Below are 18384 nucleotides of genomic sequence, written 5' to 3'. Positions count from 1 at the left end.
CAACATGGCTGTTTCTCTGTACCTGACAATCAAAGGCCGTGCCTGGCTACAGTCGTTGCTTTTTTTATTCAAACCTGATCATTTTTTCATACTGTAAAATCTAATATTAAAATAACATTCCAATTTACCATCTTTGCCATTCCCTCCCAAATTTATAAACAACTTTCTAATATAGCAACAGTTTCAAGTGGGTAGCTGTGTTGGTTTGCAGTAGAAGAGCAAGATTTGAGTCCAATAGCACCTTACAGAACAACGTTTTCAGGGTATGAGCTTTCGAGAGTCAAAGCTCCCTTCTTCATCTGCAGATCATCTGATGAAGGAAGCTTTGACTCTCGAAAGCTCATACCCTGGAAATTTTGTTGATCTGTTAGGACTTGAATCTTGGTCTTGTATAGTGATAGTCATGTTAAATCCTAGTGAAATAAAATGTGCAAAAGGATTTTTCTGGCAGATATTACGTGCTAAGGACATTATCAAAAATTGGAACCACCCCTCATGTGCCATGTTGCATGTTCATTGAAAAAAATCATAACCTTAAGTATATGTTGGGTACTGTAAATTGATTACTGCATTTCTCGCTCCATAAGACGCACTTTTTTCCTCCTCAAAAGTGAGGGGAAATGTCTGTGCGTCTTATGGAGTGAATGTGCGTCTTATGGACCCTAGCCCGGCCCATCCGGGACTCCCAGAGCTGGGCGGAGGGACCCCCTCCCCTCCCACCAGCCGGCTGGCCGCGCCGGAATGATGCGAGCCGGCGTTCCCTGCCCCGACGGCCAGCTGGGAGGCGGGCGGGGCGAACAGAGCCGGCTGGGCGCGGTGGAACGACACGAGCCGGTGTTCCCCGCCCCGACGGCCAGCTGGGAGGCTGGCAGGGCGCACAGAGCTGGGCGCATCGGGAGGGCGTGAGCCGGCGTTCCCCGTCCCGACGGCCAGCTGGGAGGCGGGCAGGCCCGCACAGAGCCCGCTGGGTGAGTCGGGATGGTGCAAGCCAGCGTTCCCCGATCCAACGGCCAGCTGGGAGGCGGGCAGGCCCACACAGAGCCCGCTGGGCACGTCGGGACGGTGCGAGCCAGTGTTCCCCGATCCGACGGCCAGCTGGGGGGGGGGGCGTCTTATGGTCAGGTGCGTCTTATGGAGCGAAAAATACGGTATTTGGTGTTGTATTATGTATTGTCATGGTTAAGCTCAAGACCTTTGGTCAAAGGAGCTAAATAGAAAATGGAATGGAAAAAAATCATGGTTTTATTGCTAGGTATTGTTCTCAGTAGAACAAACAAGCATAGCTAAAAACTTCTGGTGATGGCAGTAAAAAAATCACAGTGGGTAGCCGTGTTAGTCTGTCTGCAGTAGTAGAAGGTGCTACTGGACTCTTGCTCTTTTCTACTACTGCAGTAGAAAAAGGCATTGTATTTTGGTTGGGGGCTGGTGGAACAAGGTTGGAACTTTGAACTCGTCATTAGGGCCTAGCATTTTGGGATCTGGCTCAAGTCCATATCCCCTACAGCAGAGCAGGATGCTTTATGGGTTCATTCTATCACAAGGACATTATCTGAATCTTCTACTGTGCTTGTGGATGTGCAATCTTGCTACCAACACTGCAAACAGGGGAGAGGATTCAAGAGAGACTGACAGATGAAGAAGTGTAGTAGAGAACAAATGGAATTCAGAGTTTGATTCTGTGGGGAAGGAGTAGGAGGAAAGAGAGGAAAAATGGAGTTTGGATTGCGGGAGGAACAAAGAGAAACCAGTGACAGATACCTTGGTGGGGTGGGGGGAGAAGACAGACCTTCTTTCATGGCTGGTTGATGGGGACAAAGATTTACATGCTGTTTATTAGATAAATTGGTCTCTAGTCCATGCTTATTGCCCCAAATCCCATGTTTTAAGCTTTTTGAACTAATCTAAAAAAATTGTGCCAAAGTCAACATGAACCTTCCCTGGAAAATTTCTATTTGAAACCAAACCAAACCGTCAAATCAGTTTTCATATGGAATCTCTTCATAATTATCCTATACTTTCTACTTAAATTAATCAAAAAAACACAAACATTTACTTTTTAAAAAAGGTAAAATATTTCCTTTTTCCTAAGCATAAAACTAATAATTGTGTCTTCTTCTGTAAATAGAGCCATTAGTAGAAGCCTGGCTGAAAGAATTACTAAACTCAACTCACCATTGACTGGAGTCCAAATGTTTCAGCTCTCTCAATAGTTTTGAATTTTTCTTCAATAGATGAAAACTTTTTCTATGGGATACATATAGAAAATATAAGTTACATATAGAAAATACAAGTTATAGTAGAAAAGCCTCACAGACATAGATCAGGGGTGTTGAACTCATTTGTTACGAGGACCATTATGACATGGATGGATCAGATTCAACTGGTGGAAGCTAGCACACTAAGCTTTCCAAGATATGAGAATTCATATTAAAAACTTGTAATAAAATAGTGTTTAATCATTTGAAGGATTTAAAGTTATAATCTAATGCAGGGGTGTCAAACATACGGCTCACAGGCCAGATCTGGCCACTTGAGAGCTCTTACCTGGCCCAGGAGCCAGCCGAGGCAGCCACACACCCCAGTCCTGATATGGGCTGGTGAGCCTGCTACAGACTTGCCAGCCAAGGTAGCCACCCCCCACCCCAGTCCCAATCTGGGCTGGAGAGGCATGGGTCGGCCCAACCAAATGGTGGTCAGGAAGTAGTCCAGCGAGGAGTGAAGGGTGGGGAAGATGCATGGGTCCTGTGCTCATGCAATGCAGGATCCAACCCATTCTTGTTCACTGGACTTAATTTAGGCCTTTAGGGTGACCATGATTCTGGCTACTGTTGGAGACCCCCCTTCTCACATGTAAGCACAGCATCATTTCCAAGGGTGTTGACCAATAGGAGAAGTCACAGAGATCGACCAGGAGTGCTTACCTTTTATCCCAGGAGTTCATTCCTAAATCGTTTAGCAAGAGCCTACACAAGTGAAATGGTGCTTGGGGCTGAGTAGGCCACAGTGCCGCCTGACTTTCCACATTCGTCCTGAGATCCAAAGTGCATTCATGTGCATTTTCTATGATACTTTGTTGCATTATTGCTTCTAAGATATCATTCTCTTGGTCATGGCTCATGATGCAGGGTGAAGGCGAAGGCTCATTTAATCTGAACTGTGGACATAAAAGGCACTCGGGGCTACTGTTACCAATACTTGCCAATAACTTATCAAGTGTGTCTTCTCCTTCATATGTTTGAATGAAGTCCATTGGAGGCTCAAACTTCAGTTTATGATTATCCCAAAAGGCAGTGGAATTTTGTTTATTTTGACTTGGAAGACAACCAGTTAATGGTCCATGCATTAGCCTTCCATCCCACGAATACTTCCCTGAAATATCCCTAACAATTACTCTTACTTCTGAGGAGGTTTTTGTTATTTCATCATCTACCATCCTTTCTGAAGGAATCTGGAGGTATGATATAAGAGTGCTATCATTAAATGCAAAGAGCTGTAAGTTTGGGCTTCTGAAGACTTCAGAAGACAGTTCAGAAGATTCCACATAAGAGTTGTTGTGATTTTCACTGAGAAGGCTGTGAAGAACAGCAGGTCCTCCACTGAGAGGATAATGCCCCAGATAGTTTACTAGATGTGCCATAATCATTCGCGCAGTTAAAGGTATCAACTCCAAACTTCTCCGCTTCTTTCCTGAAAGTGACCAACAAAAAAAGCAGCTGCTCACTGAAATATGTACCAGCATATTCAACACATACTACATTGTGTCTAGCAATCTATGTAGGGAGCTTTATTCTTTTGAAATTTTAATCCTCCATTACAAGAAGGTAAAATGACATGCATTTTAAAACAGTCCATTAGTATCTAAAAATGGAGAATTACTGTAACGTTTTGTATAATAAAGATGGCTAGGCCATCTATCACCCAAAAGCAAGATTATATTTTGATTGTCTTCAGTGGTGGATATTCATGTGGGTCAAGCTAGATTTCAAAAGGGATTGCCCACTTACTTCAAGAGTTGCTCTAATGACAGCCTGGTTGAGTTATAGCAAAACCAAATGCTCAACCAAGGCCACCAAGGTAACTAGAGAAAAAGTGGCACTACACCAGACTTGTCTCCTAAGATCACTCGCTAAAAGATGTAGTTCGTTCTTGATAAAGCAGCCATTGGGGAAACACCTGCTTGGAACAAATTGGCCAATTGCCACCGCCTCTCCAGGGAAATAGTGATGTCTGCCTCAAAATAGTTAATAACTCCAAAGGAAGTATTCATGTAAGATACTTGGCCTCATCTTTAACTTACTTGTATAACCTATTGCTTAGGCTAGTGTAATCTACTGTATGTGTGGCCCTACATGGTCTGAGTCCTCGTTCGCTGTAGGAATGTTTCCTCCCATATTCTCATGGTATATTTGCCGCACTTCTCTGAGATGAGTAACGGAGATGAGAATTAGAGATAATAAATAGGGCAACTCATGGGGACTCATAGGCGGCATTTCATTCTCCACCCCCCCCCCCCATTCCTCTTTCCCAACCTATTTGCTCTTCACTCTGCATGGTCAGTTTCTGTTTTCCCTGTTTTATCTTTCATACCTGCCGCAAATAAAATTTATTTATTTATTTGCTCTTCACCTTCTCTTGGCAGCCTCCATAGCCTCTTCCCTTTCCCTGCTTCCTTCTCTCCCTCCAACTGACCAACATACCCCCAGACAACCTTTCCTTTTCTTCTCTCCCTCCTGCCTGCCCACCCACCTTTTTATCTTCCTTTTCTGGCTCTCCTTCTACTCCCTTCCCTGCTTTTACCTCTTTCAGTCCCCCCTCCAACTTGACTAACAAAAAACCAAAGCTTGTTAAAGGCTTTCGGTATTGTTGTCGCCAAGCAATGGCCACAAAGATCCCAGAAGGTAATCATAGAAACATAGAGCTGGAAGGGACCTCAAAGGTCATCTAAATCCAATGCAGGAGATTCACAATCCTCCCTCACTCTACCAGTGACCCCATAGCTATCATATCTTAAAACTACAGACATCACTTGGATTACTTGGTTTAAAAAAAAAACAAAAAACCTCAAGATTTCAGTTTTTTGCAAACTGGGGCTTCCTCCTAACAACAAGATTCTCAATAAAGCAAAATGTTGCAACAGGGCTGGGAACTGAAAAATTGTTGTCTAATTGTTGATTCCTGCAATCAATGCAGGAAAAGTTCGTTCCTTACAGAAGACACCTCCTGAGGTCATCCATTATACTATAATTCTGCTCCGTTTCTAAGAAGGCCCTCCTGAACAATTCTGTTTTGCACATTCTGTGAGCTGACAGGGGCATGGGGGCCTCAGGCAGGGGAGTCACCAGAGAGTACGTGCAGCACCATGTTGGGGATCCATGGAACTCCTTTACACTTCCATTTTGCTTAAAATAATTGCACACTAATTTTCCAATAGCTTTTCTTTTTCTGAAGCAGATGACAGCATTAGTTAATTCCCAGAAAGAATTCAAATATTTTTTTCTCGTGGACCTTTTGATACACTAAACATACCTAGATGAGATTTTGCAAAACGTGCTTTCCAAATATTAAAGTGCTACATTGCCTGGTAGATATGCAGTTAAAAGAACTGCTGCTTCACAAATAGTTTCTTACCTTCAACAACTGTCAACAAATTACTCAGGTCTGCAGAAGACTGAAATTGCATGGGTTCAGAATTTCTTACATTTCCGAGTGGCAAAAACGGATCATAGGTATCACTGGAAAGGTCTGCTAGGCTTAACAGATAATGGCTTTGCTGGGTATAGGTGCTTGAGCCATGGACACAACTGTGCAGAACCTGAAAGGAAAACAGAAAAGTGTATCAGGATACTAGAATATCACATAAACAGAACAGAGGGTGGACACAGCCACTTTGCTCAGTGAAGGTGAAAGCTTTCTTCCAGCCTAGGAAACCTTCCTCCAATGTAAGTGGCCCTTCTACTGGAGGAAGAGCCACTTAAAAATTGGCTGAGGAAAGTGGTTGGATCTATCCCTTATTTATTAAATTATTGGAACGTATACAAAGCCTTTTGGATACAGCTGAACAAAACTGTATGGTAGTGAATCACACAATCTCCATTTCATAACAATTTAACTAGATCATAAGTTTACTTATTAAGCAACTAAAGGTGTGGAAAATGTCACAGGGGCTAGCTCCCATGCAAATTGTAATAAAAACTACATTTTGGACAATTTAATAGTTCAAGTGAGACAAACAAGATGCTCTTTCCACTGTTTGTTTTCAGGAATTATCATGGTGTTAACTGCAGACACCCTCCCAAATGCACACAAGCTTATGCTTTATGAACTTGTTTCATTATGCTTTAATTAGGGTTGCCAGATCCCTCTTTGCCACCAGGGAAAGGTTTGTGGGGCAGAGCCTGAAGAGGGCGGGGTTTGGGGAGGGGAGGGACTTCAATACCATAGAGTCCAATTGCCAAAGCAGCCACTTTCTCCAGGTGAACTGATCTCTATCGGCTGGCGATCACTTATAATAGCAGGAGATCTCCAACTAGTACCTGGAGGTTGGCAACTCTAACCATAATGAAGCATTGGAAACACAAGCACTTAGAAATGATCCTTCTCACTTACCCTATAGATGTAATCAAGCAGTGGAGCATTAGAAGAATTTTGATCTTCAAGACTAGATGTAAACACAGGCTCCAACAGCATTTTGAGTGGCAATGTCATACACCAATCCAGTAAGCAAAGTAATAGTGAAACTATAAACTAAAAACAGAAAGAGGCAAACTACATTAGCTCTACCAAGAAAACTGCCCAACCTCTGACCCAAGAGGGGGAAAATATACATACAAATGAGCTGTACCCATATTTCTCTGACTGCTATGTCTGATTCAGCAGTTTGGCTACGAATACAAAACCATTAAGAGCCACAGAATTTCTTTGGGGGATGAAGAACAAATTCAACCTTGCCCCTCGCCAGTCCACAGTAGCCCTGTCCACAAGTTACAGTAAATAGACATACAATCCATGTACAGGGTACATCAGATTTTTCTTGACGTGTGTGTTGCCTAATTCTCATGTTACATTCAACACACGCACAACTGAATGAGTGATTGAAAACCACAAATTTATCCTGGTATTGGTCCCCAGTTTCATTTGGCTTTTTCTTACAAATAGATGTACGTACATATATGCAGGACATATGCACGCTCACCGTAACACGTGAATAGGACGAGTGTTCAGCAGCCATTCAAGACAATTTCATTAAAGCTGTGGTTGGACACATCCAGCTCCAGACTAGGTTTTTAAAATCCTGAGAACACACAAACACTATTATGTTGGCAAGTGTGTCCCCACCCCTCCTCCCTAACACACTTTACTGGGACGAAAGTATTGCCACATTAGCTCCATATTTTACAAGAAGACCAATTCCCACTACAATATCGTGACTAAACCAATGGCAGTTTCTCTTCACGTACCTTCTTATCGCCTTCCACAGAGGAGTACTCTGCACTAGGTAAAAGAAATGAGATGGTGGCAACGATGATCTGCACACACAAAAAATTCCAAATGAGAAATTTACAGGAAGAGGTTTTCATCTCCCCAAACCAACTAAGAACAGAGATCTGCGTCCATTGGACTGTTTGGTAAAACAACAACAACAAGCCCGCTAACTCCCCAAATAACTTGTGTCTTACCCTCTTTCCCACCCACCTCCATGGTCCTTGAGAAAATTAAAGAAAGAAAAAAACACTGGCAGAATTTCCCAAATTTTACAACAAAGAATTGGATTTGAATCCAGTAGCACCTTACAGACCAACAAGTAGGAATGGAGATTCCTGAGTTCTGTCACCATCACAAGGTGGAAGGATCCTCCCACCTTCTGACTGTGATATGAATACAGATCTCCATCCCTACTTGTATCTGAGGAAGGGAGCTTTGACTCTTAAAAGCTTATACTCTGAAAATCTTAGAATCATAGAGTTGGAAGGGACCACCAGGGTCATCTAGTCCAATTCCCTGCACAATGCAGGAAATTCACAACTACCTCCCCCACACACCCCCAGTGACCCCTACTCTATGCCCAGAAGATGGCCAAGATGCCCTCCCTCTTGTGATCTGCCTATGGTCATAGAATCAGCATTGCTGATAGATGGCCATCTAGCCTCTGCTTAAAATCCTCCAGGGAAGGAGAGCTTACCACCTCCCGAGGAAGCCTGTTCCACTGAGGAACCGCTTTAACCGTTAGAAAATTCTTCCTGATGTCTAGACAGAAACTCTTTTGAATTAATTTCAACCTGTTGGTTCTGGTCCGACCTTCTGGGGCAACAGAAATCTTGTTGGTCTCTAAGGTGCTATTGACTCAAATCTACTACTGCAGACCAAAATGGCCACCCTCCTGACACAACAGAGGGGAAAACACTTGAGTTAAAAAACACTTCATGCAAATCTGCTTATGCTCGCTCAGAACAGAAACTGACTTACAATGGCAGCATGTGTGAATTAAGCGCAGATTTATCATTTCCATATGTAAGAAGCCAAAAACTCTCCTAAATACTGATAAAATATATTAGCTGCGCTTGTAAGTTTATTCTAGGGCTATTTTTAATTCACACGTTTAAAAATAGAATGAGGCAAATGGTTTGGATAACATATGAAATTTAAGTGAATAACGAAATATAGCATATCAGTTACCAAATACCATACATGAACATTTTAGGAAATAAACATACTTCAATCATTTTTCTTGGGAGAGAAGATTCATATTTGTGAAGTTTTTCCCAGTAAGACGTCAGTAGTTGAAAACTATCACATGCTATCTGAGCAATCTGCTTGTTAAAAAACTGCAAGGGGGAATACACACACGTCAGTTAGGTATAAAGCCATGCCAATATACTCCTATATTAGCTGCAAAGTCATTTATTGTAAGAAATAATTAATGTACAGTTTTTCAATTATTACCTTTACACATAAACCCTCCAAAGACAGAGTCTGCACAACTCACCATTACCAATTCCCCTCGAACCTAAAGTTCAAATATGATTTGTTAACCCTAGTGTTGCCTCAGCTAGCCCAACTGAAAATGATATATCTGGAAGTCAATGACAATATCCCCATAATAATATAAGAATAGTAAGTTGGAACCCTAGTGTTGCCTCTTCAGGTGGCTCAATTGAAAATGATATACCTAGAAGTCAATGACAATATCCCCATAATAATATAAGAATAGTAAGTTGGATAAGGCTTGCTGGAAAAAATCCCCCCCCCCCCGAGGTCAACTCTTTCTTGTCTACATTTGACATTATGGGGACAACAGGGCCCTGCAGGACCTTAAGGAGTTCTGCAGGGCCTGTAAAATGGAACTATTCCATCAGGCCTATAACTGAGGGCAGCCGCAAGTTTATTTATTGTTGCTGGCCTCCCCATCCCTCCCCCCCCAACTCTTGCTATCTGTGGGGGGCTGATCTGTTGAACTCCGGACCCATGGTGGCGTTTTGGATTGTTTTATGCAATCTTGTTTTATAATCTATGAAATGATGCTTTAACTGTTTTAAGGTTTTATGTATTTTAAGAGGATGTTACCAGCCCTGAGCCTGGATTGCTGGGAATGAGGGCGGGCTACAAACTTGAAAAATAAATAAATAATATTACTACAGGAGACTTGGTCAAGAATCCCATAGATTTTCCAGAATATATTACCTGCTCAAGAGAGGCCCAAAAGGGTGTGAAAGGGAGGAGGTCAAGAGGCGAACTTGCTTGCCTCATATCATCTGCTCTTAATATTTACAATTTGGAAGTAGTAGTATCATCTGATTTGATATTGGCTGTTTTGATACAACTGGCTGATTCTGATGCTGTAATAACAACCATATATATCCCCCCTACCCAATATAAATATACATTGTCCTCTTATTGGGCCTCTCTACGGATGGTCTATGACAATTTGGTCTTGCAGTTCCCTAACTTTCCAGTCTTGATTGCAGGTGATCTTAATGCCAGAATTTGCCAAGATGATGAGCAGTTGATTAAAAAGTGGTTAGGGGACGAACCTGAAGAATCTATTTCCCCTTATCTATATAGCGGATATTCAAAAGATAAGATAGTTAATGCTTAAGTTGTTCAAATTTTCTATCAAAAGAGGGTTGGTCATTCTGAATGGACAAAAAGGAATTAATGGAAAAGGGGACTTTACCTTTTTCGGATATAGGGGGGCTAGCTTGGATGATTATTTTAGCTGCAGACTACCTAGATTTGGAAAAGTCGAAGTGGAAGATTATGTGGGAGGGGATCATCTCCAAATTTCCCTAACCTTCTTACTTCTGTAAATAACCATTTATGTGTGAGAGTCTGAACACCACAGAAATGCAATTTCATTGCAATCTTTCTCAATATGTATTTCCCCCCCCAGAAAACAAAAAAGGAGACTGAGGAATAATATAAACAAATGATTCATTTCAAAGCACATCTAATACCAGGTAATTTAATCTGAGGCATTGCATTGCCTGGCAAATCTTTTATGTCTTATGTAAATACTGAGAATTCCAATATGGATCCCTTAAAATTCACTCAATAAAATATTTGAGAATCTTCCTAATACTCTAAGCATCTCAAATACTCTTTGTGTTTAGTCAAACTACATGGATTCATGCTATACAAGTACCTTCAGTGTCACACCTAAAACATTTATTGCATCCTTCACTTGTGGGTGGTTTGTACATTGTGTTAATTCTTCACATATCCAGAGCCCAAGACAACAAAGAGCTAGGCACCTTCAAAAACAAGAAAAATATCATTTAGTTATCCATATAATCTCAGATCCATGAAAAACTTTCTCCAGCTTATACTTCATGCCAGTGCTAAATTTTAGCCTCAGCTATAATTCTGGGGTAACAACTGTCTTTGGCCAGTGCTTCCCATTAGGCCTGTCATGTTGGTGCCACTACCGTGGTGGTGTAGTGGTTAAGAGTGTTGGACTAGGATTGGGGAGACCACTCCATTATACTTTTACAACCTGACAGTCCCTTCCTTCTGAAGAACCTTTATGCTCGCCCATTTAAATGCTGATACAGAAACGTTTAAATGGAACATATAGAAATCTACCATATTCTGACAGACCTTGCTCATGTAATTCAAAGAAAATTGACACATTATCTCATAAGATGATGGAATGCCCCCTCTTTAAACACCACCGAGATAAATGGATTACCCCCGTATTGGCGAGAATTCCTGCCCCCATAACAAGAGACAAAATAGTCCCCTTTTGCTGATGGATAGAGATCCAAATATAACATTGGCCGTGGCCAAATATCTCTCCATCATATTTTCCTCTAAGAAATAACTGTTCAGGACCTATGGGTCACAGGAGCAAAGAAGGAAAGGAAAGGATTGGGGAGCCCCAGGTTCGAATCCCCACTCTGCCATCGGAGCTCACTGGGTGACTTTGGGTGAAGAGTCCCACACTCTCAGCCAAACTGATGCACAGGATTGCTGTGTGGATATGATGCAGAAGGGGAGAATGACGTCAGCCATCCTGGGTCCTCATGGGGGAGAAAGGCAAGGTATGAATACTGAAGTAAATAAAATAAGCTGCACCCACGTATATAGAGAAAGAGACAGAATCTCTCCAATGCACGGAACCAGGGGGTCTTTCCGGCTATACCAAGCTTCCCAGGTCAGAGGCTGCATTCTACTGAAAGCACTGCAAACCACTTTTATGCTGGTCAAGCCAAAATACAATCTTTCCAGATAACATGTATATTTGCATTGCACAATATTTTCTGTTTCATTCAACATTGTACCTTGCAGCTTCACTTGGTTCATCTGAGGCGTTCTTCAAAATAATATTTATGAGGCAGCACTAGAACAACAAAAATCATTACAAATAAACATTGCCCTCCGCATACATATTGTGGAAAAATTCTGTACCACTCAGGGACATGACATAAGATGGAGAAGATTAATATGGAGAAGATGGAATATTTGGATTCCCAAGGATTGTGCAGGATCTCATTAGGTATAGTCAGTTGTTCAAACATTACATTAAATATTTATTATTTAAATCCAAATACATAATAACCCCACCCAGTTCTAAAAGGGAGCCCCATCACAGCTGATAAATACACAGTTCATAAAAACATTCTTTCCTACCCATATGCAATTTCTCCTTTTGGAATGAACGGCCTGACTTTCTGTTTCCTTGAAGACCAGCTCAATTGCATCTGTGCGTTCAAGCACCTTCCCCACCCCAATACATTTGTGCTAGTACTCTGGAAGTAAGCCAGCATGGTGTAGTGGTTAAGGTGTCGGGCTAGGACCTGGGACTTTGTATCATGTCTGGCTGTTCAGGCTGCAGAATGCTGCAGTGTTTGCAAATGTGAAATCCTTTGAAGGGGGGGTAGTTTGTTGACGCTGGCAGATCTGATTCTGATTCTTCAATACTTGGAAGGTTTGGAACAAATCCAGACTTCTAAAATTGCAACAAGTTCTTCTTTTAGAGTACATCGTGAAGAACACTGGAAAACATTATCTCGTATTCTTTCTCTTTATGTATGTCATAACCATTTTTGTATTGGAAGGGTCAGGTAACCATTTGAAACAGGGGCCTAAGCCCCTAAGTCTATTACCCAAAAGCCAGTGTAGCTTTTTTGTGCCCTAGACTTCTTGGACCACAACAAAATACTAGATAGAATTTGTCGGTCTCCCCCTCAATACTACCAGTGTGAGAGCCAGTGTGCTGATGTGGTTAAAGTGTCAGAACCTGGGAGACCCAAGTTCAAATCTCCACTCGCGCCATGGAAGCTTGTTGAGTGATCTTGGGCCAGTCGCACACTCTCAGTCCTGAACCTGGCTAGAATTTGGATAGGAGACCTCCCAGGAATACCAGGGGCGTAACACAGAGGCAGGCAATGGCAAACCACCTCCAAACGCCTCTTGCCTTGAAAACCCTATGGGGTCGCCATAAGTCAGCTGTGACTTGATAGCAAAAAAAGTATGCTGAAAACAGTGAAGTGGGGGAACTACAACGGCCAAAGGAATTAGACAAGATCATTAATGTACCTAATCAAAATAATAAAAATCTAAGGGCTGCACTGTATTTTTATGAACAACCTCTTATGGTGTGAAAAGGAGAGTTTCTGTTACCTGGAATGTTCTTAAAGCAGCACCCCAAACTCTACCTTTTTGGTACTGATTTGCTACTGTCAGCTGCCAGGCTTAGCGTCTTCTTTGGGGCTTACTTTTGTTTTTGTTAAAAGAGTCTTTCCACTGGCTACATGATCTGGCCAATCAGAGTGAGGTTAGGAACACTGGAATATCATTTTCACATTGTTTATTAGACCTCCCCCCTGCCCAAAATCTATCACCAGAATTGAGGGGCGGGTTTTACATATGCTCTCAATTTCCCCCAGAGAACTTCAATAGAACATGAAGAGGTGCAAATCCTGTCTGGGAAGGAACATACAGCAAGGAAGCTCCGCTCCACTATAAATTAACCACTTCACTTATGCCAAATACGAAAGGCTAGTTTAGGGGATGCTTTTTTAAAAAAATTAATGAACGCAGTTTACAGGACTGAATCCTATCCAAATAAAATGTTAGCGTCCTAACATCAAGGTCTCCTGATGAATCAGATCAGAAGACCACACTACTGCCTGCCTAAGTCCACTGATAAGGAAGGCATCATATCAGCAGAAAGTGCTCCCATCTCTTTAAACTGTTTATGTAATGCTCTCCTTTGAGCCAGGACCTCTTTAGCCTGACTTCTAGGAAGTTGAGCAAGGCTGCTTCTTGAACAGTGCTTCACTCTGGGAGAGTGTTGGACTAGTACCAAGGAGAGCTGGGTTCAAATCTCTCATTGCCATGAAACTCACTGGATAGTTTTGAGCCAGCCATTCTCTTGTTTAGAGCTCCCTCTGAATAACCTTCAGCTAGCCTGGGCTAATATGAAAACCATGGTCTCCCTGGTCCAAACAGGCCCATCAGAAGGCCCTCCCCTCGGGCATTCCCCAGCCAGCCTCAAGAGCTTTGCAGAGAATAAGAAAAACGTGTTGCTTCTAATTTTCATTCTCAGAGGTGGTCTTCTTTCTGGAAAGCCCCTCTTCTTGGTAACAAGCAGGGTCCCCTCACAAATTACCATGCCAAGGGAAGGCACTTCTCTTATGTCCACAGGGTGAGCCTGGAAAATCCCCCCCATCACCTGTGCAAAACAAATTATTATTATCTGCCTGAGGTACAGATGCTGAGAAAAGCCCTGCAGGCATGAAAGGTACCTGGGGCAAGGGCTCCCTGGTCTCAGGGTCAGGAGGGAGCTACTGGCAGCCACTGCCTGCTCCTGGGAGCTCTTGCAAGTTGTCCTATGGGGGCATTATGCCTTTGTTGCGGATGGTTGCTCTGCCAGACCACAGGTGGGCAGAGTGAGACCAGTGAACCTGTGGTGCGGCCACTGGAAGAGAGGTGGTGCTCTCAGCTAGAAGAGCAGTGTGCTGAACAGGCAGGGGTGGGCTGGCCATTTAACTGACAGGGAAATCTCCCAGTGCGCCACTGCCTTAGAGGGGCACTGGTGGCTGGGATAAAGTCCAGCCAAGCACCAACAACTCTGCCCATGCCTCAGGGGTAGGGCCGTAGCTGTGTGTGTGTGGGGGGGGGAGGAGGGCAGCAGCCGTCTCTGTGGCATGCAGAGAGGGCGGCAGAACTGCCTCTCCTACAGAAGGTAGAGGCAGCTCGAACTACAGCAGGGGCCGCTGGGCTTGACTTGCTCCAGGGCTGTTTTTGCTTCCCAGTAAGCTCCAACAGGTATCTTTCTGGGAAAGGGGGATGGGAAGAGCGAGCACAGTGGGGAGAGACGATGCGTCGCAGTGTCTTCTGCTTTGGCATCAGGACTATTACCTCCTAAGGCTAATAAAGGGAGAGAGAAAATGGCAGGAAAACTCACCCCCACCCCCCTGAAATGGTAATGTCCAAACCCCAGAAAGAGTAACGCAATAACTGTGCAGCCTGCTAACCAAGCAGGGCAGGTCTGGGGACTCACAGAAAGCCCCTCCCTTTGCTGTCATAATCTGCAAAAATACCTTGCCTGACACCAAAAGACAGCGCTTCCCAGAAGAAAGACTGTCCCACCCTGGAACCACTGGAAACCAGCAAAAAGGCATAGAGGAGTTTTTTGGGTCAGCTCATCGACAAAGCATGCATCTGGTTTGCCTCCCACTACTGGACCCTGGAGAGGAGCTGTTCTTTCCGGTGGTTTCCCAACTTTGCAAATACATCTACCACTGGTTTTTGGAAGTTTTTCACACTGTGAATTGAAACACTGTTCCAACTTCATACAATCACTCCGTCCACTGGGGGATCTGAGATTGCAGCTACATGTTCTGCTTGTACTCACTGTAGGGGGCTCTTTGCCATGTGAATCTCTTACCGGCCTCATTATGGATATGCTAGATATATGGTTCCCTCTTGCCTGTTTAGCTAAGCAACAACTTATACATTGTCTATGCATTTCACTACAACCCGAATTTGAATCTTGTGCTCTGGAAAGCGGAGACAGCCAGACATATGGCTTTCAGTTCAAGTCACCTGCTTCTCTTCCTGGGACTACTACATCACCTAAGCTACCTGTCCTTGTAGGTGTGCATCCCCTCCAAAAAAGCTGATGCCTGTTGTGATGGAAATTCTGCAGGTTTCCAAAGTGGCTGTATTCTCAGTAACAAAGGATGTTCCTGAACTGGCAACGAATTTTGTAGTACTCCCCTGCTACCAGCCACAGAGGAAGAAAGAAGGAAGTTTTTATTAGGGAATTATTCAGCACCCAATTTAGGTTAAAATATGCTCATCTTCCTGTTGATGGTTCTAGGGGGGGGGAAGGGAGATTAATATAAATGTAAGTTTTCAAACTGAACACATGAAGCTGCCTTATACTGAATCAGACCATTGGTTCATGAAGGTCAGTATTATCTGCTAAAACTGGCGGAGCCGCTCCAGGGTGCTGGGGAATGAACCTGGGACCTTCTGCATGCCAAGCAGATGCACCACCACTAAGCCACAGCCCCTCCCCACAATTTTAAATAATTAAAATATGTGTCAGATAACAAAGCTATTATTTACTTTGACATCTGCGATTCCTGTGATGACTTCTGCTTCAGCAACAGGTTGCAACAGTGAGATTTCACGATACAGATTTGGAAAGCAAACCAGAGAACCAAGAATGGTATGAGCTTCTAAGCGGGGAGCCTGTAAGTGGAACACACAGGGGGAAATATAAAGCTTGTTGATAAACAGAAAAATTTAAATGATGATGAGGGGCAACTCCCTTTTAGAACAGCATTACATAAAATTATCAGTCGGTCTGACCTGACACTGCTGTTCTAGAGTTGTCATCAGATGCTCTCAAAGGTCAGTAGTGGCCTCACCCCAGCTATGTTTACAGATAATACTGGGCATGTCCACTGTGGCCTTTTATGCAGGGACATTTCCCCGCGGTCACCCCTGCCGACTGCTTCAGGGCTTCCTTTTGATTATGCATGCCTTTTCCGCCCGTCAGAGGTCGCCTTGCTCTCCCCCCGCGTTTTGCCTGCATTTTCCAGATTCTGGCTAAAACAGCATCTTGAAAACATAGGAAAAACGCGTGGGGAGAGCAAGGCAACCTCTGACGGGCGGAAAAGGCATGCATAATCGAAAGGAAGCCCCAAAACAGTCGGTGGGGGTGACCACAGGAAAACATCCCTGTATAAAAGGCCTGTGACAGCAACTGGTACTGGGGCAAAGGCAGCTATAGAGGTAGAGGAATATAGAAGCATCATCTAGACTGATGCTGTGTGTATAGTGTATGAATTCTTGTGCCCTGAGCACTGCCAATAAGTTCAGGATACTTCAGTATACTTCTGGACACCAGATATTAAAAAAGCTCAATTTTGTGAGGTTTGATGTTCCTTACGCAGGTTCTTGTGGTGACATTATCTTAACTTACAGGACTGTACAAGTTTTGGAATAGAAATGTTCAATGAGTATTTTGCTAATGCTCTGAGGCTAGCTTAACATAGCTGGACAAAGTCTACAGAACAAGCCTCTCTAGTTTGTTTTCTGCCTGCCCGGCCAGCAGAATAGCAACTGCTGGGTAAAAATGGGCTCTGAGTTTAACCAGCAAGTCACATTCCCGGTGAAGGCATAATGAAAACACCAGTGCTGCCTAAAGCAGAGGTTTTCAACCCATGGCTTGGGACCCTCAAGCACGTTGCCATCTGCTGGGTTGCAAGCCCTTACAGAGGTGTTTGTTGCTGCTTTTTGGAAGGACCAGCTTCTAAGGCCCACAGTTAGACAGCAAGGGAACAGGCACCATGTTGCAGAGGCAGCTGGGCAGATGCCATCCATTGCACATCCAACCACGCATCCCATTGGAAGTAATACAGTGCAAAAGACTGACATCTACAGGTACACGTTTCACCGCACAATGAAGCATGCATCCAAATGCTAGTGAGAGTCTGCACTGACTGCTTTCAATGCGATCTGCATTCAGTTGCCTTTGCAACAGAGATGTATTCCCTCTTTTTAATTTAATTTTTTACTTTATTTATAGTCAGTCTTTCTCTCTGGGACTCAAGGTAAATTGCAGGATATAAGACAGGGCAATCAGACAACATAAGACAACCAATGAACAATGCACACAGGACCAGGATTACAGAATTAGAGAACATTGCCAACAACAAACTAAAGCAAGGTATACTATTAACGAGACATAATGTGGATTACATGGTATATGGCAATGCAGTTAAAACAGGTGATACCTACAATAATAATTGCAGTGAACTATAATCCTCTTCCACTATAAAGGTGTCCTCCTGGACTGCTCCATGCTACGCCAGTTCTACTACTACAGTTCCATTCTACCACAGCCTGTTTCCCTGTCAACCGCCTCCTTCTGAATAGCTTTCACAAAGGAGTGTGAAAAACTGAGGAAAAGAAGATTTATTTTGCAAGAGGCCCAAGTGTTTGTAATACACCTCTCAGCTTCGCACTCCTGTGAGTAGCTATGCAAAGATGACCTCTGTTTGATCGATCAACCTTTTGGTCTGAGGGGCACAAACGAGAGAACCATTTGCACATTATAGGAAGTGATGGGTCCTCATGGTTCTGCAGCATTCGAGTGTGAACTTTCTCTGCTGCTAGAAGGGGAGACACATCTATGCAAATGTATGTGACACCACACAACAGTCCTGGATACTGTGATTGGGTAACGCTTCTCGTCACATGGTTCCCATTTATTTTGCATCCATTTTCCTTCAGACTTTGCTAACAAGATACAACTGATACCCCCCTACCAATGGAGGGGACCTTTTACTGCACCATGTGAAGTTTATCTGGTGTCGAGTGGTGAGGAGGCCCAGCTTAAACTGGCCTAATAAAAATCCCCCTTGG

At 43.4% G+C, this 18384-nt stretch overlaps 1 protein-coding gene across 1 annotated transcript in view; it reads right to left on the bottom strand.

Moving 5' to 3' along the window:
- Nucleotides 1–18384, bottom strand: part of RALGAPA2 (Ral GTPase activating protein catalytic subunit alpha 2) — a 186195-nt gene that overhangs the window by 71761 nt on the left and 96050 nt on the right. The window contains exons 25-33 of the mRNA XM_056862277.1: nt 16078–16203; nt 11778–11836; nt 10640–10748; nt 8712–8822; nt 7458–7526; nt 6607–6744; nt 5629–5812; nt 2922–3687; nt 2173–2244 (exon numbers count right to left, since the gene is read on the bottom strand). Of these exons, the coding sequence (XP_056718255.1) occupies nt 2173–2244; nt 2922–3687; nt 5629–5812; nt 6607–6744; nt 7458–7526; nt 8712–8822; nt 10640–10748; nt 11778–11836; nt 16078–16203 (1634 nt within the window). The remainder of the gene's footprint in view (nt 1–2172; nt 2245–2921; nt 3688–5628; nt 5813–6606; nt 6745–7457; nt 7527–8711; nt 8823–10639; nt 10749–11777; nt 11837–16077; nt 16204–18384) is intronic.

This window comes from Euleptes europaea, chromosome 17, assembly GCF_029931775.1.
Source record: "Euleptes europaea isolate rEulEur1 chromosome 17, rEulEur1.hap1, whole genome shotgun sequence".
NCBI classification, from domain to species: Eukaryota; Metazoa; Chordata; class Lepidosauria; order Squamata; family Sphaerodactylidae; genus Euleptes; species Euleptes europaea.
Note: the sequence above shows the minus strand (reverse complement) of the source record. Positions and strands in the feature narration are given on the sequence as shown.